Source organism: Lontra canadensis, unplaced genomic scaffold (assembly GCF_010015895.1).
Source record: "Lontra canadensis isolate GAN:19392208 unplaced genomic scaffold, GSC_riverotter_1.0 scaffold99, whole genome shotgun sequence".
NCBI lineage: Eukaryota > Metazoa > Chordata > Mammalia > Carnivora > Mustelidae > Lontra > Lontra canadensis.
In genome coordinates this window covers 2,884,578-2,910,804 of record NW_022631093.1, presented here as the reverse complement: position 1 = coordinate 2,910,804, position 26,227 = coordinate 2,884,578, and the positions used below count along the sequence as shown (strand labels likewise).

At 55.2% G+C, this 26,227-nt stretch overlaps 1 protein-coding gene across 2 annotated transcripts in view; it reads left to right on the top strand.

Moving 5' to 3' along the window:
* The window catches only part of FSTL4 (follistatin like 4), a 410,907-nt gene that overhangs the window by 269,505 nt on the left and 115,175 nt on the right, over nt 1-26,227 (top strand). For both annotated transcript variants that reach the window (XM_032837649.1, XM_032837647.1), the window contains exons 5-6: nt 10,234-10,427; nt 13,893-14,016. In XM_032837649.1, coding sequence (XP_032693540.1) covers nt 10,234-10,427; nt 13,893-14,016 — 318 coding nt within the window. The remainder of the gene's footprint in view (nt 1-10,233; nt 10,428-13,892; nt 14,017-26,227) is intronic.

Below are 26,227 nucleotides of genomic sequence, written 5' to 3'. Positions count from 1 at the left end.
CGTCTTGGGTTGAGGTCCCCCTCAGCTCCCTCACCACTCAAAGACCACAGCAGCTCAGAACTCAAAGCAGTGACATTCCTGGACACCACTAAACTCCCAAATGCTACAGTTTCACCATCTCAATAGCAGGACCCTTGGGTTAGATGTTTGGGGGAATGGAGTCTCAGGAACAAAATGAATGGAATGGTGGAGGGCAGGGGTGGGTCCCTACACTCTCCTCCGCTGTGGGCTGCAGCTCTCCACCTGGTTGCTGGTAGCTGTCCCCTCATCCCGCACTCCTGCTCCTCCTCTTGGTGCATGTGACAGGTGGGGCGGGAGGGCACAGGAGCTGAGCTTGGGACAGGGCTGTGGGAGAGCCAGAGTCTGCAGGGAGTCCGTGTCCTCCTTCCAAAAGGAGTCCGGGACTTGTTAAGTCCCTAGTTGCCTCTGGGTTTCCCGCTAACACAGGAGTACAAACTCAGGCTCTTCATGCCAGAAGGGCTTTCACCTTTATTCAAGTTTTCAAACATTATTCTTTCACTCTGGGGCCACCCGATAGATGCGCCAGTCAACCATAAAAAGTGTCTGTGGATCCCCCTCCCAGGAATCCCACCAACTTTGCTTTTTCTAATAGGAGTAGGAGGAGGATTGTAAATGTCAGGTGGCAATTGCACGGCGACACCAACTGAGCACTCATGAGCAGATGTACTATTCATCTCACGGGGTCTGGGTGGCTTTGTTAATTTCAATTACCTGATACCGAGGTGAACATTGAGATGAGGCTGCGTCCGCCTGGCCAGGCCTGCGTGGAGCCGCGTGCCTCCCCATGCGCTGGCCCAGCCCGGTCTGCGTGGCCACAGCAGCCGTGGAAGGAGCCACGTGGTCTGCGTGCTGTGTAGGTTGGGCCCAGGCAGGGCCGAAGACCTTGCAGAGTCTTGGTCTTCCTTTATCTGTGGACCCGAAGTGGGCCCTTTGCAGTGGGCTCTGAGGCCGCTGGGAAGACTCCTGGGGACCCAGGGAAAAGAACAGAGGACACTGGCAGATGAGGTAGCCAGCCCTTGGGACCTGAAAGGATGAGGGGCTCCTAATGAGTGTGGGGGACCTATTGCTTGTTCTGACATTGGGACTCATGGATGAGGAGGGGCCCCGGGTGGAGCTTGGTGGGACAGCAGGGACAGGCAGCCAGTGGAGCACCTCTGAACCGTGGGCAAGCAGCAGCTTACCAGTGCCTCCTGACCAGTGCCCATGCCCACCACAGGGGGCTGTGGCCTGGTTCTCAGAGAGAGTGAAGACCTCCACTCGGCAGACACAGAAGCACTGGAATGCGATCTAAGGAAGAGACAGGCTGGGGACAAGGTCAAGATGAGAGCGTGGGGCGGGTTGTGGAGCCAACAAACACAGCTTCCTTAGAGGTGAGCTTTGGCAGAAAGGTCAGCTTTAGAGAAAGGGCCTTTCAGGAAGGGGGAGCCTGGGAGCAAAGTCTGTGGACCCGCTTCTGGAGGGTAGGGGAGTAGCCAGTAGCTGTAGCTTAGATCACAGTGGGAGGACCTCCCCAGGGTGCTTGAACGTGGCTGAGGGTAGCCCATCGGCTCAGCAGTTACAGGCCCCAGGATCTACCAGCACGCGGTCACCAGGTGGTGTGACTGAGGGCGCACCTGTTCTTGTTGGACTTGTGAAGAAACTGCGTCATGGATGCTTCACTCTCTTCTAGAATTTTCAGAACTCTGTGGCTTGGTCAGCACCAAAAGCAATACTACATTGTTTTAGCAAAAGACTATCTTCAAGATAAACCCATTGGTTTTGGCATTTATTGTTAATTGAATTTTCTCAGAAATGGCAGCAGAATGATAGTTAATGTTCATGAATTTACATCGACTTAAACATCTGTTCCTCTTAAGCTAAACTCCAGTAAAGTTATGGCGGCTCATAAATTAGATCTGGGAGTAAAATGCTTCTTGCTCTTTGCACAGCTTAGTGATTTCAAAATAGATCTCAAAATGACACATCACCACCGAGACACATGTACCACAGCCATGCTCAGCCGTGATGTTGCTGCCAGACGACGAAGTCAAGTTTTTGCTTTGGTGGTTGCAGCTTTGTTGGGTGTCAGTGACATTACTTAGCAGGCAGGCTGGGGACAGTGTGGGAAGTAGGGCTGCCAATGGGTGGGGTCGGGGGACAGTCTGCCTGTGAGCAGATGCAACAGCAGCCAAAGTTACAGGCACGTCCAGTCTCTCCCTTGGTCCCCTCTGGGGGTTCCCACATGAGGGTCTAAGGATCCAGGCCTAGGGGCCAGGCCACCCTGCCAGGTCCAGGAGGGGCTAGCATCCAGTGAGGGTGGCTCGAGGGTATGACTGACCACCATGCACTTGGTGAAGGAACGGCCTGGGTGTGGTTCAGGCAGGGAGAGGCCATAGCCCACACACTGGTGTCCCTGAGCACAGTCCATGGCCCTCTCCCCAGCACTCCCTTCCTTCCCATCTCCCTGTCCCTTAGCCCACACCCATCCCCAAAATGATTGCTGGTTTAGTGGCAGAGTAATTCCTTCATGTCAAGTCATCTGTCCTGAGCTCCCCTGTCCAGTAAAGTTGGGCTTTATAGGGGACTCCTGAAGTGCAGGGCTGCCCCAGTGAGGGATGGCCATGAAGGGGTGTGGTCTTCACAGTGGCCTTGGATCCCCCACACCGGGAACCCCCCCAACAAGCCACCTGAGAAGAAAGCACAGGGGGGCCCCGGCGTCAGCTCTGTGCTTGCTTGCTGACCAGAACCCTAGGATGGCATTGGACCTTTCCCCAAGCTGTGCCATGGCAAAATTCTCCCACAAACCTCCCTGTCTGAGCTGCTGTTCCAGGCATGGGTTCCCCCCACCTACCCACTGGGCTTCTTCACAGCACTGTCCAGGCCCATCCTGACCGGCAAAGGCAGGATAAGGATGCAGAAACTTACATTAGCCCCCGCTCCGGCTCCAGAGGGAGCTGGGTGTGTCCCCCTACCCCGAGGTGACTCGGAGGGGCCACCTCTGTGCACCCTCATGTCCGGCAGGGCACCGGTCCCCTGTGGCTCCCCACTGCCAGCCTGGCCATGCCAGACTTCATTCTGTGGGGCTACCACTGCAGGCTGGCAAGTGTGGGGGCACTCCAGTGGATGAGAGAGGGTCCACACCCCCTGGCTAGGGCAGGGCAGTTTGGATGTTGGACGCCAAATAGCATGGCTTCATGTACCACCGCTGGAGCTGCCCCTCACCCCCTCTCATAGGTGCTAGGGGGACAGATGACACGGGTTCCAGCCCCTCCACCCCCCAGAGTTCCAGGCCTCAGTCACTCTGGCTAAGGGGGCTAAGATTGTCCTCTCCTCTGGGCAGGGCTGCCGCCGTTTTCTAACCCCACTGGCTCTGCCCATCCACCCAGGGTTCCATGGTCGTCCATGCAACAGGCATTCCGTGAGCACCTTCTGCATGCAGCTGCTGGGGCCGGGTGCTGGGCACGCACTGCATTAGGGCAAGACCCTGGCCTTGAGAGGCTTCCACTCCCGCCAGGCAGCCTAACAGTCAGCCGTGAATGGATAGGAACGGAGAGTGAGGCTGGACAGAGTGTAGCAATAGAGAAATGGGGGCAGCACACGGGGAAGCTCTTCACACAGGGCAGCATGTTGGGGAAAGAGGCCAAAGGATTTGGTGAAGGAATGGTGGGGGGTGAGGGAAGAAGAGAGGCAGCCAAGGCTGGCCCCTACATCGCCCTCACCACTCTCCCCTCCTCCCTGGTGCCAGGTGTCTCCAGCCCACTCCCTCACCTGCCTGCAGGTGCCTCCTATGTCTAGGACAGGCTTCCCTCGGGGGCCTTGGCCACACGGCCTGTCCTCACTGTTTGTTAGAATCTGAGCTCCCCGCTGCCTGGGTGGTGTCTCCCCCCGCCTCCAGCCCACATCTCGCAGACCCGCTTCCCTTGAGTCTTTGGAGCCCCCAGCACTACCCACACCTGGAACGGGAAGCTTCACCTGCCTCAGAGTGACGATGGTCCCTTTGAGGCCCCGGCCAGCAGGGGCATAGGTGGCTAATGGAATATTCACAATGTCTCCCTTGCTTCCCTTTGTTCTGCACTAGAAAAGTGTTCCTTTGATGGACATTTAATTCCAGAGGCTGCTACCTGCTTCCTATCTCTCTTTGCTCAAAAAATTAAATGCGGATGTGCCCCTGTTCCAGCTATAATAATCTCCCTCGGTGGGGAGAGAGTGTGGCTGGAATGGGAGAACATTAGAATCTTCACAGAGGGACAATTATTGAAGGAACTAGATTAATGAGGTGTCATAACAACTTAGCTAGATCTGTGGCTGACCTTTCTCATGGAGAATGGGCTTGATAAATGTAGTTCATTACCAAGTTCTGACATGAAAATAGGATCACACTCTGGGTTCCTCAGCAGGCTGATCAATATTTTATCAGCCAAAGCAGGCCTGGTCCGGGAGCAGGAGGAGCCCCCCACACCTGAACTGGCAGGAAGCCTGGGGCCAGGGCTCAGGGCCGCCCCAGTGGCCACAACACAAAGAGGGCCCCTGGGCTGGCAGGAAAGTGGCTGGCCTCGGGCTGCTCATCTCTGTCAGGTTGACCAGGACATAAGCTTCCCTCCCCGAGGGGCCCCAGAGCAGGAGTGTCTGTGGGTGGTAGGAAAGAGGGGAGGAAATCTTCTGTCAGTGGCCAGCTGTGCCAGGCCCTGGACATTGATGAAGGGGATAGTGACAAACGAGCCTTGCCCCAGCTCCCCTGTGATGTCAGGCCTGCCTCATCCCAAGAACCCCTCAGGCCTGGCTGACTACATGGGCTTTGCAGAGTCCTTTTACATTTTCTTTCACGTCATGACCATGGATGATAGTGAGAGATTATTACTGCCCCCATTCTGCGGGAGCAAGTGGACATGGGAAGGGTAGGGAGTGAATACCTTTCCTTGGGTCTCATAGCTAGCCGAGGCAGAACCAGATGGTCTCCTGACTTCCCATCCTATGCTCTGTCCAGCCTTGTGATGACCATCATTGATGGGGTTGGCATCAGCAGCCTATGATGAAGTCACATGCAAGATTGTTACAGGGTGGTCCCGTCGTCCTGGCTTCCTTACGAGACAGTCTGTCCTGAAGACATTAAGACTCAGTTGTCACCCATATTCCCTGATTAACTCATTCAACAAGCATTTCACAGCTTAGTGCTGCATGTGTGACTGTCCGGTCCAGTCCCGCCTGCCTGGAACCTGCAGGGCCATGGGGGGGATATGACAGATGCTAACACCCCATCCAGATTCCCTCAGCCAACCCCCGAGGTTGCGTGTGGCTTTGGGGGACAGCTACCCATGACCCTGACCGACAGCATCCAACCTCAGATCCCCACATCTTCATCCTCAGGGCCCTACAAGCCAGGAGTGTGCTCAGTCCTCATGTGGGGAGTTCAGAAGCACTGGATGGGCTGGTGCGTAGTGCGCCTGAAGCAATCCTTGGCCAACAAGGAACAGATGTTGGCAGAAGAGTGCCCCGCACCCTCACACCTGAGTGGAGCGGCTCAGAGGCCTGTTGGACACAGTCTCTTGAAGGTTCCATGGCACCAAGCTCTAGCTGGCCACAGTGTCATCATCCCACCCCTTGTTGGCTTTCCCCCTCTCTGATCTCATTTCCCTCTGCCTCCATGCATTTCTTAGGGTCATCTCCAACATACTACTCAGTCTAGGTCCTTGCACCATGGGCTGCTCTGCAGGAGCCCAGATCCCAACCTAAGAGGACAGGCCTCACAAAAAGCGATCTGCACTGGGCTCAGAGTAGAGAGCCGGAGGCAGGGAGGCCGTCCTGTGTGTGCAAGGGGAGGAGCAAGGCATCCCCACAGAGGAGGCTGAGCTGGGCCCCGAAGAAAGCAGAAAGAAGGGGTGGGGGGAGAAAGTCTGCGAGAAGGCCCCAAGACAGGTGTGCCTGGGCTGTGGTCAGAGCTCAGTGAGCTTATGGGTCTAGAGGAGACCTCCCTGGAACTCTCCAAGCCTCATGATGGTCTTTGACCCAGCCAAGGCCACCCTTATTGGTGACACAAACCTCTCTTTACCTGGAAACCACCAAGACTAAGAGGAAACATTTAAGTGACTTTCCCAGCATATGGAGAGAAATGTCTGTGGGCAAACTGTGTCCATCCCACTCGTGCATACAACAGGTCCCCTCCACATCCCAGCTCTGCTGAGCAGGAGCGCTGCTCAGCAGCCCCTGCTGAGCTGGCTCAGGCCCAGACCCCAACATTACGTGCAAGCATCCTGCTCTCCAGAGTTCTCTCCGGAAGTCCTAGGAGCTGTGGATCGGTTAGTGGGGAAGTTGAATTGTACTCCAGGCTGACCTGCACAGGCAGCAGGAACCAGCCCTCATGCAGGGCTCCCAGGAAGGACTGGCCTTTGCGATTCTCACCATCATCACAGTCAGCGCACACAGGGACCTTGGGAGAGGGTTGGGGTCCTCAGGCTTCTGCCATGCCCCCTCCAGGGACCTTCCTTCCAAAGGGCCGAGGGTCTAGAGGGCCAAAGATAAAGCCTGGGCTCTGCCCTACTTCAGAGACAGGTGATCCCTCTCACTCCCTGGGACCCAGGCCCACCCCAAATAGGGGCAGAGATGCTAGAAGCAGTGATGTCTCATCAGGGGCCAGGAGAGTGAAGGGTAAGCCCTTAGAGATTTGGGTGAAGAGCATTCCAGATGGAGGGGGCGTGAACGCCGAGCCGTGGGCAGGAGCATGCTCTGGTGGCTGGTCTGTCCTTCCACATGCCCACCTCTTCACATGCCCTGTGTGGGCTTGCTGGATGGGGGTCAGGGGTGACCCGGCTCAAGATAAGAACCCAACCCTGGGGTATTGACACTCTCTTGTCCAAGCTGAGTAAGGGAAAGAGGAAGATCAGAAAGCAGAGGTTGCCTGGGCCAGGCCTCAGGCCCTGTGAGGCAGATGAGGGCCAGCCAGGGGCTCAGCATCCCTGGCACAGAGGGCTCTGCTCCGGCCCATGCCAAGCACTGGGAGGGCTTTTCTTTCTTTATATTCATCTGTGCTTTCCAAACATTCTTTGATGGACACATATTTCTTTCTATAAGACAACTGTTTCCAACTGGCAGCAGCACGGACAGACTTTAGCTGAAGGCCAGACCTAGCAGATCCACAAATGCCCATGGTTCCCCCTCGAGGAGCCCCTCCCATCTGCTCCCATGGTGACACCAGGGGACAGGAAGGAAAAAACAAACTGGAACTTGGTAAGCTGTCACTCGTAGGGGCCTTGCTAAGCGGCTCTGCACCCTGGAAACCAAGGCCTGCCTTGGGTGGGGAGAGGTTGCCAGAGGACCATCCTTGCTGGAACTAGAAGCATCAAAGGGTGTCCCAGTGAGAGGGTTGGGACTTCGACTAAAATAGGCAACTCCGTGGGTGCAGAAATGCCACCATTGGATATCTTCCCTCCGGTGTTCATGGCTCCTCAGAGCCGTAGGGACACTAGAGGACCTAAGGAACCCTGGCCAATGGCTTCATTATTTGAGGCTGAGATTAATGGAACGAGCAACTGCTTCTGGGACAAAGAAGGATTTAGGATTCCCTTCCAGGAGCCCCCTGGCTCATCTCTGGCCCCACGTACTCCAGGCATGCTGAGGGCCTTCAGTAAGGACAAAGGGACAAAGGAAGTACCTGGCATCCCACCTCACCCCACCATTCCTTCCAGCCTTGTCTCATTCCCCCTCCACACCAGCTTTCTCCAGCCACTACACTGCTTGCTTCTGCAGGTGTTCTCCCTGTTGCGTGGTCTTCCCGCCCTGTCCTTCATCCTTCTGGGCTTATGCTGGAAGCCCTCCCCAAGGGAGGCTGCCTCCACCGCAGCCTCCTGAGCTGCCCCTCTGGGGGCACCTCTGACGTCCAGGACGGGAAGCTCTGTGGGTTGTGTCCCAATGTGCCACCGGCACCAGGCACAGATCTGAAAGTAAATGCTGGCAAAAGCACAGCGGGTGTGGGTCTTGGCAGGGTGGGAAGGCCAGGGGCCCAGAGAGCTGGCCCCTCCCCACCATCTTCCTCCAGGTTGATCTCTAGACATGTGCATACCTTCCCAACCGGGAGCTGTGTGCTGGGCAGTGCTGGGGGTGGGCTGGGGGGGTGGAGCTAGGAGCCTCTGAACTCACAGGGAACTGTAGGGGTGGAAGCTGCGGAGCAGAGCAGAGCCTGGAGAGGTGACAGCAGCCCGCCTGATGGACCCACCTCAGTGCCTTCCCTGGTCTGCCAGCGTAGGAGCCCTGCCTGGGCTGCGGGCCACTCACGGGAAGTCTGTGCCCCGTCCTGGTCTGAGGGAGGACACGCATCTGCCCATCCTACTAGCCTGCCCCTCCCTCAGGGAGCCCGGCTCTGCGTAGTCCCCACAGGCCCTCCCATCGGAACCTCCCTCCCTAGCCATGCTGCTCCTGTATTGCATCCTGGCTTCTGCTGGGAGCTGGGGGAAATACTGGGACAAACTCTTCTTCCCCTTACCCCAAACTGACTTTTATCCGGGCCCCAAGGAAGAAGAAAAGGCCAGCTGGCCACCACATCTCCCCCGGGGCAGGAGTGGGTTTATCATGGGACAAGGTCAGTGTCTTCAACACTGTGCACCTCTATGGACGTGAGAAACGGGTTTGCGCATCGGTGGCTCTGAAAGCTCCCAGGAATGGGTATCCCTCCAGGCCAAAGAGGGATATCAGCCAGGTTAGGATTATGGGAGAGCCATTCTTCTCAGTATGGAGACTCCCAGAGAGCAAATAAATTTGATTATATTGAACACAACAATTGATTTTTTTCTAAATAAACATGCAGGAGAAAATGGTAACAGACATCTGTTTCTGACGACAATCAATTGACCCCAAATTAGAAGAAAATCTAGAAACACAAGCACGAGAAAAAGTGGTTGGGCCTCCCAGGTGTGTCTAGGGAGGGATGGAGGAAGGGAGACAGACAGACAGACTCCCCCACCAGCCTTTCCCTACCAAGTAGCTTCTTTGTTTGTTGCTCCTCAGCAAATGCAGTTTTGGTAACCAGGAAAGAGAAAGTAGCTATGATTTTATAGGCCCTGACGCGGTGCCGAGCCAGCACAGAGCCCTTTCTGTGCGTATCTTATTTAACCCCCGCAAGAGCCCCATGGGGAGGGCCCTGTCGTCCCCAACTCAGATGAAATCACCAAGGCACCATGTCCAAGGTACACGTTCAGGCTGCAGCAAAGCCAGACTCACACCCCGTGGGCTCCCGGGCCAGTGCTCTCCAGCACTGCTTCCTCTTGACTCCCCAACACTTAACTATTACCTGGTACCCTCCAATGGTCTTAGAACGAAGGGGAAGAGCCCCAAACCCACCAGTCCCACCCCAGCCAGCAGCCCAGGGGCCTTCAGTGGGATGGGAGCAAGGAGCCCATGCCCGTGCCCCAGGGCTCAGTGAAGCCAAGAGCCAAAAAGTCTCCCTCCCCCAGGAGGGTAGGGAGAAGCCCCTAGAGGGACCACCTTGCCCTGCTCACAGCCCCACAGCCTCAGCCATGTACTGAGCCCTGGATGGAGTTCACCCCAGTTGGCCCATCAGCAGCAAGGGCAACTACATCATGTCACAGGGCATCATGGGCCGCATTTGCCAAAACACCGCGTGGTTCTGCGGCCACCTGGCAAACACGCTTGGGGAGAACACAAAGAGTCCCAGGCTACAGGCCTCAGTTTTCATTTCTTAAAGCTTCCTTTTTTGTTGTGGTCATAGAATTGTGTACACATGTTTGTTTTGAAGTAATCCAGCTCTGGGAACGTACCTAATTAACTTAAGCAGGGCTTATTAGTCCTGTTAACTCAAATTCCCTCATCTCTGAGGCCAAGTGTTCCAAAGCAGCCTTTTAGGTGGGATTAAGGCAAAGGCGAGCAATTACAGAATGGAACTGGGGCCAGCTTTCCTAAAGCTACCGTGGGCCACACAGCTCTGGGATGCATTCCCCCAGACCAGCCTCCCCGCTGCACGCGGCGGTTGTCCTGGGTCTGGCATATAGTAGGTGCTCAGTAAATACTGCGGGGCAAGCCGACTGGCTGCTCCCAGCTGTGTGTCCTGTGAAGCATGTGTTCTGTGTTTAGCAAATATCAGGCAGACGGACAGACAGGCCCCATCTTCTCAGGTGCACCCACACTGCCAACAGTAAACGCCCGAGAACTCCCCACCAGCGGGGTGGAGAACATTCTCTCCCCACCAGTGGAGGAGCCTCAAGGCAGTGACCTCCTCATCTCTTCCAGATGACCCGTGCACCATGGCCAACTATGGCCGCTTGAAGAATGTCCTTCTGGCGCTCCAGGCCCACCGGCAGCCACTCCCGGACAGGGACAGCAGACAGGACCCCGCCTCCCAGAAGCGCCTGCTGGTGGAATCTCTGTTCACGGACTTGGATGCCGACGGGGACGGCCGTCTCAGCAGCTCTGAGCTGGCGCAGGTGGGTCCAGCATGCACCGAACACTGAACTGGGGAGCTGTTCCATTCGGTGTGCAGATAAGGAGAACCAGGGAAAGCCGTGTGAGCAGAATCCCTTGTAACTGTCTCTATAAAGGATGCTAAGCAGGCCTCCCTCCTGCCAGGGCCACCCTTCCCCTGGGAGTCCGAGAGCTCATGTTCAGTGCCTCTGAGAGTATCTTACAGACAAACCCATGTCAGTGTCTTCTTCCCAGCGGCCACCTTCAGCCAATATTGACAAACAAGCTTCGACGCCTTCTCGGCTTGCTGGCAAAAGACGTACTTTCGAGGGGCTGGTCTCTGATGTTCTCATTAGGAAATAAGTCTCCTCTTCCTTGAGTCCTCTGCCTGCCTTAGCAGGATGTTGAAAGGAAGCAGGAGCTGAGGGCTATCGTCTGGGCAGCCCCGAGTCCTCTCCTCGAGGACCTGGCCATTCTGTAGGGTCCAGATAGCCAAAGCCCAACACCCAGCCTGCTTGCTGGCAGGAAGCCCTGCGTACCACCACCCACCCCCCGACCCAAGCGCTCTTCCATTTGAGCAGACTTGGGATTAGACCCGGTAGTCTGCCTCCCTCCCCAAGCACAGCACACGTGTCCCCGTCTCCAGCTCAGAGGTGACACTGCAGCAGTGACCCTCTGCAGCAGAAAGTGAAGAAGGAGGAGCCCGGGGCACCAGCCCCATCCTGCTACAGGGAGGACCTTATTAGGAGGCCGGCAGACAGGCAGGCCAGGGAGGCCAGGGAGGCCTACCTTCCTGCTCCCACTCTGCTGGTCTCCCCCTTATGGCCTGGAGCCACTCCCCAGGCAGGTGCCAGGATATGCAAGGAGGGGGAGGTCAAGTAGGCTGGTGGGATGGGGGCAGCTCTTCCTCAGAGCCCATGGGATACCCACCCAAAGGATAGATACTATGGATGAGTCCCCACCTTTGATGCCACTTTAAAGACATCCTTCGTGGAGCACAGTGACCTGAGCAAAGCTGTGGCCAGGTCAGTAGGAAGGACACGGCTGGTGAGTGCCCTGGCATTTACCGAGCATCCTCTATGTGTGTGGCAATAAACAAGGCCCTTTACTTATGACATAGGAAACAGAAGAGTCCCTTACTGTGTAGTGTAATCACTAAGAACACAGACTTTCTGGTCAAGCTTCCTGACTGCAAGCCCTGCCTCCGGGGTTGACTAGCTAGTGGGTGCTGGGAGACCCCCTCACCTCTGTGCACCTCCGTTTCTTGCCTGTGACTGTCCCAGGGTCAGTGGGCCAATTAAAGGAGCTAAGGCACTTGAGGTGTTCTGCATGGTTCCTGGGATGTGGCACACTCAGGAGGTGGGAATGCTGGGGTCAAGGCCACCATCATTGTCTTTGTTGGTATTTCCCCCTCAACCCTTTCGGCCGTCCTCTGCTGTAGGAGGCACTGCCATTATCCTCACTGCACAGATAATTTTAGGTGAGAAAAAAACTAAAGGCTCCAAGAAAGCACGCAACTTGCCCGAGTTGTGTTCATTGCCAAGAACGTGATGGTGCTCAGACAAGATGCCAGGGGTGACAGGGGTGGGGCAGATACACGGGTACCTGCTCTCCTCACCGAACAGTGGTCTCCCTGGGGGAGAATGGCTCCCACCAGAAGGCTCCACCCTGTCCTCCCAAAGTCTGTGATGCCAGAAAGTACCCACAAGACCTGAGTACAGAGCAGTCACCTGGAGGCCTGGCCACGCAGGGCCCTACTCTTAAAGCCCTCTACTCCAGCCAGCCCAGAGCCTGCTTTCAGAATGTGCACTGGGAACCACAGACTCTCGGGGTCTGCTCATCCACAAGTGGGCTACACATGCCAGTCCATTGAAAGCCTGCCTCCCCGGAGGCCGCTGCCCACAGCCTCCCAGGCACACACCATCCCAGCCCTGGCGACCACCATGCCACCATCTGCAGGCATACTTGACTCCCAGCTATGGCGAAGACCCCAAGGAGCAGGGCCAGCCACCCACACATGACCCGTGCCATTCTGGGAAAAGCCCAGGCCCTGTCAGTTACAGTTACCCGAGAGAAGAACCATCTGGCAGGTCCCTTCACTAGAGACTATACCGGGAGCACCGAGAACAGGGGACTTTGGCTTGTCTGAGACAGAAGCACCTGTGGGCTCTTGCCACCCAGCTCCATGGGGCTCCCAGGTGGCCAACAGGTAGATCTTTCCTGGGCAAGTTGCTCTAACCTGGTGGGGTTGAGCCCAGAGGCACCTAAAGCCATTAACAAGCATGGTAATTGGGTTATGATTTCCTCTTTAAAATTTAATGTATTTAAAGTCCATTTCATAAGCCTGCCAAGCAAAGCCCAGCTAAAAGGGCCTTTCCCTGACACTGAATCAAAGGCGTCAAGGAAAAACGTGTCAGTCCTATGAAAAGTTAATCAATTTCCAATGCAGAAATAGACAAGGGGAAATTTCCATCTCCGCAAGATTGATTTCCGGCGTTATGGTTGATCTCCCTTTTATTGAACACTTACTTGCTGGGTGAGGGGTCATTTTTTTTAACGTTATCACATTAAATTGCCTTTAACATAGCAGGCCAAACTGAGACTGTTAGAGAGAAAATGTCTCTGTCCCCCTCCCCCACCAAAATGAAATGAAATAATTTCCTTCCTTCTGAGATTTTATTCTGAGCATTTTCCTTGTAAGAATTTAGCCCCAGACACCCAGCCTCTGGCTCCAACTGAGCAAAGGTGCCTGGAATTTCCACATAGGGTCACCTTTTGGCATGTGGCTGCGCGTGCTGGGGAGACCACATCCAGAGAAAAGTTCGCAAGGGTGCACCCATATCACCATGCCAGAATCCCATGGGCAGACGTTTATGGCCCTGGCAGATGGGGCAGGCAACGGCAGGGAACACAGGCCCAGTCAGTAGAAAGGCAGCTGCCCCCTTCCAGCAGGAGGGGCACTACAGTTCCGAGGTGCTGCCCTGAGATCCAGAAGGGCTGGCTAGGGGCATGGGCAGGCATGCACTGATGCAACAGTGACCTTTCCTTGGTTCCCACACTGAGCTCACCAGCTGTTTCTTTGCTGAGTTGATCTAATCAGGCCCCTTCTCTTCTCTGTTTCCCTGTCTGTGGCATGAAGGGGTAGACCAGGGTCTTCATGGATTGTGCCCAACTGAGAGCGTTTGGGGTCTGTCCACCCAGATAGGGAGAAAACCTACCTGAACGCCCATCCTGTCTCTGCCCCAACCACTGTGTGACCTTGGGAAAGTCCCTGCCCTCTCTGAGTTTCATCTCTAGAATGAGAAGGTCAGGACAGAGAAAACCAGAGAGCTTGGGGTCCTCCCCATGGCCCACAGAGCTACCACAGGAGCACTCATCCCTCCCTCATGGGGCCACCGCAGGTCCTCTTGGCCTGAGCCGTCTCCCAGCCAGGCCCATAGCCCTGCCCTTACTGCCTGCTCTGGCCTCATCCCTTTCCTCCCCCACAGCACGTGCTGAAGGAGCAGGATCTGGCAGACGACTTCCTGGGGTGCTCACCCGGCGACCTCCTCCGATTTGATGACTACAACAGTGATGGCTCCCTGACCCTCCGCGAGCTCTACACAGCCTTCCGTAAGTCACCAGGGTGGGTTCAAGCTCTGGAGCCTGTCCTAGGTTGTCACCAGCCCTGGTTTCTTTTACACGTGAAAGCAATTGAATTTGTTTTGCAATAAGCCTGAGCTTTGAGAACAAGGTGGAGGAGTATGGGTGGGAAGAGGGAGCACTTGCTTCTGCTCTTTTTGGAGAAAGGGTCTTCTGGATGTTGTCAGAGGAGCCTAGGACTGTGATATATGTGCGTTTGGGCTGGCTGGGGGGAGGGGTCTACGACTGCGCCTGGAGGAAGGGGCTTTTGGGGTTTTTCCAGGCTGCCACCTGGTGGGGCTGAGCGCAGATCCTGCAGGAGGCTTCTGGAGGCTTGGCCAGGCAGGAGCAGAGAGCTTCAGCAGTGACCTTATGTAGTTCAGCAGTGAGGAGAGGGGAGGTCGCTGCCAGACCAAACCTGGGAGAGGAAGCCCCTTTATGTCAGAGAACACCTGCTTAAAGCAGGTGGTAAGTGCATCCTGCCTGGGGCACCGTCAGGCACTCCTGGCAAGCTCCCCACTCCTAACAGCAGGCCCTGGGATTTGGGGAGTAAGCGTGAAAGTGCCAGGGTGCACTGAGGACTCCTAGCCACAGCTCCTAGCATCCTCTCCCCCAACCCCAAACTTTACATGGACTTCCACTTGCCAGAAAAGCGTTCCACTCCACATTGACATCCCAGGCATGGTGTTACTGCAAACGTTCACCAGACGTGGAAAGGAGGCCTGGTGATTCGCTGGCAGGAGGGGCTCTTGTGGTAGACAGCGGAGGTAGTCCCATGCTGTGAGGAGAGAAAGGAGTATGGCTCTCCCCCGTGGGACGTGTCCGTGAGCTTGACAGGGGGGGTGTCTTTCCAGTTCCCAGCATCCCTGTGGCCGCGGCTCAAAGTCTAACCCCAATTACGGGGCTCTGCTGGATGCACTGTGACGAGCCGCGGTTCCCCATCATCCTCCCCCCTGACCGCTCCTGACACTCATATCAACGTGTACTAGTTCATAATGAGGTGTGAATGACTGGTAGGCTTCACTGGCTGGGGGAGGTGTTCGCTTTGTGGATAGAGTCATTTATGCCTTGAAATAAATCTCTGAATTTTAGAATGTGTGGCAGCATCAGCAGCTCCCTAGGCCCAGCTCACGAGAGCCAATTACTAGATTTTTCAGGAACTTTGCCGTTAAACAATTGAGAGCTTTAAACCAGCCATGGTGGGAGTATTTACACCACAGAAATTTATACCACAGGAATGCTACAAAAGTGGGGGGAGCTTTTTTCCCTCTGGGGAGCCAGTAGCTAAGCACTGACCTGCCCATCACGGGACAAGTCCCTCCCTCCTGTCCTTAGCACCCCCTCCCACAATATTCTCTCTACCTTCCCCAGACAGAGACCCCCGGATGATCTAATCCCATAGAACAGGACCCAGAGAAGAAGAGAAGCCAGGGAGACAGGCCTCCAGGTCAGGAAAGCAGTAGCTGGTGTCCTGGGGACAGCTCTGAGACATTCCCACCAATGCTTTCTGGGCTCTGGCCCCTCGGCAGAAGATCCTAGGAAAGAAAGGGTCAGTGCATTTTCAGAGCCAGGGGCCAAGGCTTGATGTCAAGGACTTGGAGGTTGCACCAGGCATCAGTTCCTAGATGTCCCAGGATAACGTCACTAAACAGAGCACGGCGCTGCTTAGCTCCATCCTGGTTCCCAGCACCACAGAAGCCTCTGCTCCATGAGGTCTGCTCCTGGGAATCAGGCAGGGCCAAACAGCAAACTACTGGCTTTACTCTGGAGGAAACGCAAGTGTCCTGGTTGCCCATGATAAGAGAGAAGGCCTCCCTGGGTCCCCTAATGAAGGTCGTTATAAACATGAGCTACCTATGGAAAAGGAGGGAAGTCATCGCCTCACCTCTGTCTGTGCTCAGCCATGTGGGGTCTATTTCCCTCAATCCTGGATTATTATTTGAAAACCTTTATAATCATCATTTTATAAAATTAGATTCTGCTATGGCCTTGGACTTGTTTTGAACCAGGCAGCCAAACCATTCATCATAGCCCAACCCCAAAAAATAGATATGCAATAAAATGTAAACTCACTGCCATTAAGGAAGCCACAAAATTAGTTAACCCAGCCATAAAGGCCTGACATGCGGCCACACGGAGCCTGTGGCGTCAGTGGTTTTTCAAAGTCATAGGAACTCAACGTTGAATCCCCACAGCTCTGGGAATGGATTCATGGTTCAGTGACTGTTAAATAGGTCATTGAAATGAGACATATAGGTACAACTTATTACCCAGACATCAATGGACATTAAAGAAACCTCACTAAAACCTCGAAAGTAATATCTCACATATTTCGGCAACATTTTGGATTTAATTTTAAAACCTGGGGCTGATGGGCTGGCAAAGGTGGAGACTTGGAAATTATATTTGCTTTTTTTGCCAGTGTCCTTGGGCAGGAAGGACAGGGTCTGTGGGGTGACTCCTGGCAAGTCTCGGTCACTCTACTGAAGGATGGGTTCGGAGAACCTTTTCCTGCGAAGTGGGTTGTATTAAGTTTGGAGGGGCAGGGGAAGGGGGTGTTCTTAATCAGGTCTTCTCATGCAGCTGGCTTAGCTCAGACTGAGCCAGTGTTTGCCGCTGTCTGCAGCTGGCTAAGGGCTTTGCCAGGAACCCCGAGCTAGTGGCTGCCGTGCTCAGCTGGGCTGGTTCATGGTGGAGTGCCCCCTCCTCCTCTCTGCAAAACAGGTGACCCCGCCCCAGGGAGGGGTGCAGAGGGCCGGTCCCTCAGCCGTGGGAGTCAGTTCTGACTGTCCGATGGAGCGAAGCCTCCCGATCACCCATCTCTGTACACAGATAGCAGCGACATAGAAGGGGGGCCTCCATCTATCACCTAAACATTCTCTTCAAGTGGCTTTTGGCATTCTAGACCACAGTCTGATCTTGGAACTAAGGGCACATACCCGCTTCTCTCCCTTCCCCTGCACACACAGGACCCCGCTCCTTGCTGGGAGGCAGAGGCCCAGGCTCCAGGGTCCTTGGCGAGCACATTGTGCACTGGCCCTGTCCATTCATCACAATAAACTAACCTAAAAGTTGCTCGTTTAAAAAGCTTTTCAATAATGTATGTTGTTGCACTTTTCTGAATGTTTGGGTTGGGATCACGGGGATAACATGTTTCTTGAGAAAGATTTTTTCTCTCCCTTTAAATTCATCACAAGTTTCTTCTGCTTTTTAGAAAGATACCTGTCCTTTTAATTAATCCTGTGAGAGCGATGTGTTGGATGGGAAGGAAGGGTTGGAGCAGCGAGCTGTGCAGAATGAAGGGCTTCCTGCCTTCATGTGCTAGGATCACAGATGCATCAAGTCCGCAGGGAGAGCCTGTGGCCGCAGAGCCTCAGGGAGCTGCCTGTGCAGGAGCGGGACACCCTCCCTCCTCCAGCCCAATGGCAAGGAAACAGTGTTTTTTTTCTGCTGATGGCAATACCTCTGTATCCAGGGCAACTGTGAGAAACAGAGGAAACGGTCAGTGGACGAATTTATAAATGTTTTTCTGCCATCACTGCTACAACACAGAAGGAAGGGGGCTCCTGACCTTCCGCATCCTTGTTCCCTGGAAAGAGGAAGGCCAGCCACAGGCCAGACACGGCCCCAGACCTGCCGTCTCAGGCAGTCCTCAAGGCTCCCCGTGCCGAGCACATTGCAAACCTCAACCACACGTAATCTGTCCTACTCCTTAGTTGTGTGAGGTGAGTTCAGACTCAGTTCAGATGGTGAGGATGCTGCTTTATCCTTCTCCATTTGGTTCCTGAATGCTCGGTAGCAAATAGCAAAATTTCAGAGTGCGTGGAGACTATCAAAAACTTGATGGCTTACATTCTTGAGTTTGGAGAGCAAGTGATCCCTGTGCTTGGGTCCCGGTGCTGGTGAAGGCCAAGACCATTGTTGGCACGAGACACTTAACCTCAACGGGAAGAGAGACTGGTTGCCTCAAAGGACTTGTAAATCATGTGCCCAAAAATCTAAGTCATTGCCTTGGTCCCTCGTTTATTCAGCGGTATAAAACAGTTAAATGGAAGCAGCCACGGGAGGAAGTGAAAATCGGAAAACAGGAGGTGCTGGGAGTCTCACCACCATTCCCAAGGACAGAGGTGAGGGTGCTTCCTCCTCACCTCAGGTGTATAAAGAGGGCCTCCAAAGAGGCTTTCATGGGACCTTGCCATGTGCCCCTGAAGCCAAAGTCAGGGTGCCATCTGAATCAGGTTGCTTGTTAACAGAACTTGAGTTAATAGTGGACTCTTAATTATCAATTCCTATAAAACGATACCTAACATTCATCATGTGTCAGCACTGAGTATTATGACCCAATTTTACAGATGAAGAGACAGGAATTCAGGGCACTTAAGTAGCTAACCCACAGTCACACAGCCAGCAGGTAACAGAACCATGATTGAACCCAAATGCCTAATTCCAGAAGCCTCTCATCCATTTAAACACAGTTTACAACTCATCAGCTCTCTCCAGTAAGGAGAATCTCACTGTCCCCACAGTAGGTTTCCCTAAATTTCAAGTCCCAGCTCAATGGTCTCCTCCTCTAGGAAGTCTTCCTTGATTTCTCATCCTTCTGCAGAGCCCCACATATCTTTCTGTGTGTGTTCACATCCCTGAGTTCATCTCTACACAATAACAAGGCTATGGCCTATTGGTTAAGCGTAAAATCGGTTCAAATCCTCATTCTGCCACTTGCTAGCTATGTGACCTGGGCCAGTTCTTTACCAGAGCTAAAGACAAGCTTCAAGCTCCTCATCTCTAAAATGGCATGACAACCATCATAGGGGCATACTCCGGATTAAATAAGATAATACAGGTAAGGCTGTCAGAACAATAAGTTGCCTATGGGAAGTTCTAAGTCACCATGAACCGGGTAGGTCTGTGACAGACTTGAAGATTTTTGCATGTGTTCCCACAGCCCCAAGCTCCCAGCCCCGTCAGCCTACACCCTGTCATTGTTACCCTGCACCAAATGAGTGCATAGGCTCCACGATGCCAGGGACTATCTGCCTACTGTGTGCTCATGCCTAGAATGGGTTCTCACATCCAGGAAACCCTTGGCACATGTTCATTCAATGAGGGGAGGAAGTAGAAGGAGAAATAGACATGGCAAGCAGAGGGGTCCAAACACAATGTGACTGTCACCAAAGGTCCCAGAGGGTCTTGGCTCATCTCCAGTGGGGAGCAGAGGAAGGGCTTTGTTGGGGTCACACAGCCAGGACCCCTGGTGGGGGAGCACCAGCCAGGGTGGCCCAGGCCAGCGAGGGCACCCCGGTGGCTTCCCTAGCAGTCCAGACGCCCTTGATGGCCCAGATGAGTGACCCAGGTGTGAGGTGAGCCCCGACACCCACACAGACCTAATGCTTTCTTAATGAAGACAAAAGCTGCTTGCCGCATGTCGTGCCCCTCCTGCTCCCTGGGCCGCTGACTGTTCAGCCCTCCTCAGGATAAGTGTTCTGTGAGGCTGTTAGGCTACTGGCCCGATGCTTAATTACCTCTGCGTCTGACACCTGTTTGTGGAGATAAGGGCTCCAGCCTAGTGTGGCTCTGCAGACCCGCAGGGGCACTGCCCACGGGGAGCTTCCGCGATGTGCTGACAAGCAGATAAACAAAGTAGGAGCTAGGACCAAGAATAACTGGGTACAGGCCTGCCAGGGGGGACTGCTTTCCACTGAGAGGTCAGCAAGGGACTTCTGAGCTGAGGCCTGAACGCCACATCGGAGATCACCAGGCGGAGGGTAAGGAGAGAGGCGAAGGGGAGACAGGTGGGCACAGTGTGTGGCCCTGAAGGGACACAGTGCTGAAGGTGCCTGAGGAGGCTGACAGGAGGGGGATGGCTGCCGGGGCAGGACAGGAGCAGACCCACATTGCTTGGATCTGTGCAGGCCTCTCCCAGCCTGCCCCCAGCCTTTCGGGAGTCTGCAGGTGTGCCAGTCCAGGCAAATCCCCGGGCAGGGCCCTGGGGGTCAGCTGGAGGGCTGCACTTAGCCTTGGAAGCCCCTGTCCCCACTGGAGCTTTCCAGGCTCCACGGATGATGGTCAGGACAGATCAGCAAGCAGGATCGGCATGTAAGGAGCCTGCCCAGCGCCTGAGCTCTGTCCTTCCAGACCCCTCTTTGCAGAGTGCAGAAGGCAGCTGAGGGCAGCTCACACTCCCTCCACCCCAACTGGTCGGAAAAGCTGTTGGCAGCCCCTGGACTGGGGGTAATGTTCATTGAGTGATTCTCCACTGGGGAGCAGGACCGCTGCAATGGGGACCCCTGTGCACATATAGGGCTCTGGGGTGGGGCCATCCCGCCCCTCACTACTGTGTGCTGGCTGGGTTTGCCTCTTGCCCATCTTCATCCTCAGTGGTTTGCTCCGACCAGCTGCACTGCCGGCCTGCAGTTTCCAGCACAGTCTGGAGCTAAGTCTTCAAGCACTTTCCATTTTTAAAGATCCCAGCTGGAAGCTGTCAAATGGCCTCAGTGCAGAGCAATTGAATGGTAGAAAATGAACTAATTATAGGTTGTTATTGAAAATCTATTATATACAAATTGCAAAGAAAACTCATTAAAATATGATGCTTTGGTGATTTTTTTGTTTTTTTTAAACTTCCACTTGAAGGGAGAGGAAGGGGCAGGATGGCTGAGTAGCTTGTTCCTCCGTGTCCTGGGGTAAGAATGCCCAGCAGGTCTGCAGATCAGGCTCTGGTCTCATGTCTCAGAGCCCTGCCTGACATGCACTACAAGAAACTTGAGATTTTGCATGGTGCAGAGAGCTCTCTGAATGTTAGTAAATACTCAGAAATGGCTGCAGAGGAAACAAAGAATTTCATTACAAAGATATAAAATGAGAACAATTTAAATGTCAGCTTCTTACCAGGATAGCACCATATTGTCCTCGTAAATCTCTGTTTCTGCAAAGCTTTTGTGAGGACTTCAAAGAACTTCAACATGCAATTAAGCACTGAAGGTCACATTACCCATCTCCAAGCTCGCTCCCTGACACCAGAGGGTTGAAAAGCCTTGAGATGTGAATGGCCAAGGCGCCCAGAACCCAGAGCTCAAAGGGGCCCCCCAGATGCTGAGAACACTTCCCCAGCCCCAGGCAAGAGCCCAGAGAGCAAGATGAGCCCAATGAAGGGGTGCACCCCAGCTGCCTCCTGGGCCCACCGGTCACACCAGAGTCTCTGTGAGGGGTGGCCCCGGAGGCAGGTGTAAGTTCTCGAGCGAGGGTGGGACCCTTACTGTCCTGAGGTGTGGAGAAGGCCCACCTATGTGTTTCTGAGAGGAGAGCTCTTGCCAAGGCTGTATGCTCAGAGAACCCATCACTCGTCTTCTGTCTCTGGCCTCGCCTTCTCTCCAGCCACCTGTTTTTAGACTCTGTGGCAGGCTCTATGAGACCCTCTCCCCCTGGCTTGTGGGCTGTGCTGGGGAGCGGAGGGGTGCCAGAGGCCTCCACCCACACGGGCATGGTGGTGACTGCCTGCGGGAGCAGCCTGTAGGCCACCCTGGGGCCCAAGAGTACTCACAAGCCCAGCACCAGGGTGGCTCCTGTCAGGACACAGCTGGAGAGCTAGGCTCTGGGGACAGGCAGGACCCTAGAGACAGAGAGGGGTGTCTTCTCCCGGGAGGGGAGGGCAGGGCGGTGGCTACTCACACTGCTGTTGCCTGCCTGAGGCAGGCGCTCAGGTGGCACATGAGGGGCTGGCTGGAGACCTCCATCTATGGCCAGTGACACATCCTGGGCGTCCCCTGCCTCAGCAGTACCATCCGCTCGCTGGTCCTCACCTTCTTATGGGTGTTACTCAGCAACCTCCAGCCCCAGAGGCTGAGGGCGCCTCGCTCCAGCCTAGGACCCAGCCCCTCCCAGACTCTCCCTCCGGCCTGAGTGCTAAGAGCAGGGAAGCTGGTAGATGGTAGAAATAGGGGCAGAGCCCACAGGACCAAGAGTGGCTGAAAGAGGATGGCCGCTGAAGGGTCAGGGCAGCCACAAACCCAGGAGGCAGAACGGAGGGAAGGAGAGGAAGGGCTGCTTCTGAGAGAGCCCGGTTATTGCTGCCTGGGGCATTTTGGTCCAGCTGGGCAGCAAGGCAGGAGCTGGAAAGAGAGAAGCCTGGAGCTTTCCAGAAGGTGGATGTTCAACCTGATATATAGTAGGTGCTTGATAAAACTTTGTTCAAAGAATTGAGGACCAGGATGGGGGTTTTTTACTGGTAATAAAGGGAAAAGGCTTAGACTGGTCATAGCTGTTGAGAAGGAAGAATAGTGAACCAGGGAAGGAGGTCATCCTACCCCCCATCCCTGGGCAGCTCCACAGGGCACTGGGTTGGCAGGATCTCCGGGTTGGCGGAGACTTGCTGTGTCATCTGCCCCCTTGTCCTGGGCATCTCCCACCCATGCTCCTTTCCACTCCCCGCTCTCCTGATGGAACCTGCTTCTCCCCACAATCTAGCCTTCTCCCTGACAGCACAAAGCCACCCTATATCCCTGTATAACACTGGTGTCTGAGAAGCCCTCACCAGACACCTCCCAGAGGCTCCCAGCTTGGACACTGTAAGGAGGCCCAAAGCCAACAGGAGGACTGGGATTTAAATGCTCTTTGCAGCAAATTGGGAACGTGGGAGGTGTTGACCCCTGACAGAGGAGCACACATTCTGATCCTGGGTAGGAGGCAAGCTGACTGACAACACTCTTCTCGAACCCTTAAGCTCCGTTTTAGCTCCCCCAGGATCTGGTAGGATGCTAGGGGCTGCAGACTTCGGCCTCTGCTTAGGAAGGCTGCTACTGTCCTTGGACCCGTGGGGTCCAGGTTGGTAGTGGGACAGGCAAACATGCCTAACTAGTTTGTTGAACATGGGCTGGACTCAGCAGAGGCCTGTGAAAGAAAATTAGGTTTGTTCCCATCTGTGAGAGACTTTCAGGTGAATCCTGAGGCTTCTCCTGCTGGGGGCGGAGGCAGAGGCCAGGCTGAGCTGAGGCCACCAGCAGGTGTGGCTGCCCCACACAGTGGCCCGCTGTCACGCTTTACTCGGCAGTGGTTGCCGGTATCGGACTTCAGCCGGTGTTCCAGCCCCTCCGGCACTGTCCGCTTATCCCACTTGTCCCACTCCACATGTGTGTGCAATCTGCCCTGGGAAGGTGGGAAGGAGCCTGGTGTGTGAGCCACTCCAGGCAGCCCGGGAGCAGAGCCCTTGGAGAGCCATTCCTCTCCGATGGCTGGGGTGTTTTGTCTTCAGACAGGTGCTTCGGGCGCAACAACTGTTGTACACTTGTCGGGATTGCAGATCGCATCCAGGTGGGAGTGCAAATGGGGCCCAAAGGACTCTGTCCCCCACACAGGTGGCAGAAGGGGTGGTACAAGTTGGCGGATGGCTCTTCTGAGCAGCTACCCTGGGCTCTCTTGTCTTCCCTCCAGACAGAGCCACTCCCGAGCTGAGGGCTGGCCACATGCCAGATGCTGCTCCAGGCACCTGACAGGCCTCCCTCCTCATCCCCTGAGTCCTGATGGTAAGGAAACGGAGGCCCAGGGACAAAGTCCCATGGACTCCAGGGCACCGGCCACACATGTAGCACTGGCTGCACATCCTGCTCTAACCTGGACCTTTTGGAGTCTCCATTTCCTCCCCTAGAGACTCAGTTCCAGAGCGACTGCTGTGGTCTGTGATTGAGAGGTAGGGCACCGTGTGGAATCAATGAGGCCAAACCCTGTGTGACAGCCTTCACCTCATGCGGCTATAGAGGGCCTAGCCCGGCACCTGCGTCCTCTGTCTCTGCGTCTCGAGGCCAAGGCCGTGCGCTACAGGTGTCTCGGACACAGTCACCCACGTCCCTTTCAGAGGCCACAGAAAGTGCCTCAGGACTGGTGGGCCTCAGCCCTACTGGGAGACAGAGACCCCAAGGAGACCCCAGCACATCAAACAGGCTCCCCATGCTTCCTGAGTGATCACATCCCCCATGGAGGGCTGTTTTCCTCTTAAACAAAAACCCCAGCAAATATCCCTTCTCAGCTGTCACAAATAAATGCACTTCCAGAGATTCTTCTTTTCAGCCCCGTCCAGCCCTTGTGTTGATTCCAGCTTCAAAAGTCCACCTCCGTGCAACGGTGCTGGGAAGCGTGCTGGCACTGGACAGCAGGTTCAAAGTCAGGGAGAGGACAGCTTAGAAACAGGAGTCACGTGGTGCCTTTCATGTGTGTTCAGAGCACCCCTCGCTCGGGAACCCTGCTGACATGCCACTAAGGCTGATGGCCGAGGAGGCACCAGCAGAAAGCTCCAGTCTGGGCACTATCCAGGAACCAGCCACGGGGTGGGGCTCACTATCATTCAGCGCACAGATGGGGATCACAGGGCACGGTGGGGGGTGGAGACATCTACGGCGGCCACCCGTGGCCAGCTCAGACGTGACAAATGGGAGTGAGTTGTGAGCTGGGCCCAGAAGATCCAGAGGTCAAGCAAGGGCGTCAGAAATTTCCCAAGCGAACCCCTGACACCTGGAGATGTTGAGGGGACAAGTGGAGCTGGTGATGCTCAGAGTCTCTGTGGAGACGATGGTCATCATGCCTCCTCGGCCATAAGCCCGTCCAGGGGGACAGGGGAGATATAGGCCAGATCGAGCATCCCGCCATGCTTTGACCATGCCTGCAGCTGTCCTCCCTCCCAGGGACCCTGGAGGACCGAGGGCGTGGGGCGAGCACGGAATCAGTGGCCTGCAGAACAGGGGGCCCTGGTGCTGGCGCTTCCTGGTGGAGCTCAGATGAAAGAAATAGAAAATGGGAATGTTCTACAGCAGGGAGGTTGGCTGCCGGAGATGTAGAGGTTTGGAAGGAAAGCAGCAGGGGTCGCACCTGACAGAGCTTTGGAGGCACCCAGTATGCCCACACTGAAATGTGAAGTCTGCCCTATGGACATTCTGGTTGTGCCCCGACGGTTCAGCGTTCTGTTCACGTGTCCTGGGGCCTCAGCCTCCCAGCCCCGCTGCGGCAGAGTGCCTCCTTCCCCAGGCTCACAGTCAAGGGTGTGGGTACACATTCCTAGCCAGGTGGAGTCTCGATGGGCCACCACCCGAGTGCTGGCAGTGTGGCCTTCAGGGCAGTGGCAGCATCTGGTGAATGGAGCAGTGGTTGTTAGCTGTGCCTCCTTGGAGGGTGGGTCAGCGTGCTGCCACTTTGGATGTGTTCCTTGCATGCTCCAAGTTAATAGTGAAAGTATGGTCTGAGCAGGGCTTCCGGTCCCCTGGAGTGCGTGCTCCCTTATTCACAGCCTGATTGTCCACTTTGAATTAGTCATGCCCAGACTCCCAGCAGCTTCCCAGCCTCCCTGCCTCCCTGCCTCCCTGCCTGCCAGCCCCCTCCTGGATGGGATTCAAAAGCAGAGGGAAAGCAGAGACAGGAGGAAGGAACGCTCACAGCAGCTGCGTATGCTGCTGATGCATGGTCCTGGGCAGTGGTGGTTTTGGAGAGGAGAAGGAACCCAGTGTGAGATGGACATAGGAGGAAGGAGGGCAGACATCTAACCACATGAACCCTGCCTGAGCCTTCACACCCACGTGCCTATTTCCCTTTGAAGTCAGAGGAGAGGGTGTTGATCTTGGCTGGGGTGGAGGGCATAGATCCAGACCCAGCCCAGGATCTCCTGCCTCCCAAAGGCATGCCCCCAGCCCCTCTGCAGGTGCCCTGGCTGGGCAGCTGGGCAGATGAAATATTTACAAGCCCAGAGCCTGGGCCGCTCAACTTTGAAAGGCCTGTGTTGGATTAAACTGGCTGCACCAAGCCCAGCCCTTTGAAGAGGAGAGGCTCTGTAATGTCGGCACACAGAATGTCCCAGTAGACACATGGAGCCTCAGACTCAGACCGGCACACAGAACGTCCCAGTAGACATTCTGTGTGCCGGTCTGTCTGAGGCTCCATGTGTCCGGCGGGGAGGGGAGGCAGCCTTTATCACAAGAGAGCTGCACGGTCCTTACGATGGCAGAGCCTCAAAGGCCTCACCCCAGGCCTCAGTCTCTCTGATGTCAAGGGATGGCTTCCTAGACTCCAGCCCCTGTTCCTCATGCTCTGATGGGGATGCTCAGGTGCACAAGTACATCCAGGGTTGGGGGCTGGGCAGGCAGCCGCCCCCACAGTCTCTGTAGAGCAACCCCTCCTGAGTGAACCAAGACACCCCAGCAGGTGTCAGATGTGCCAACGCCAGGGC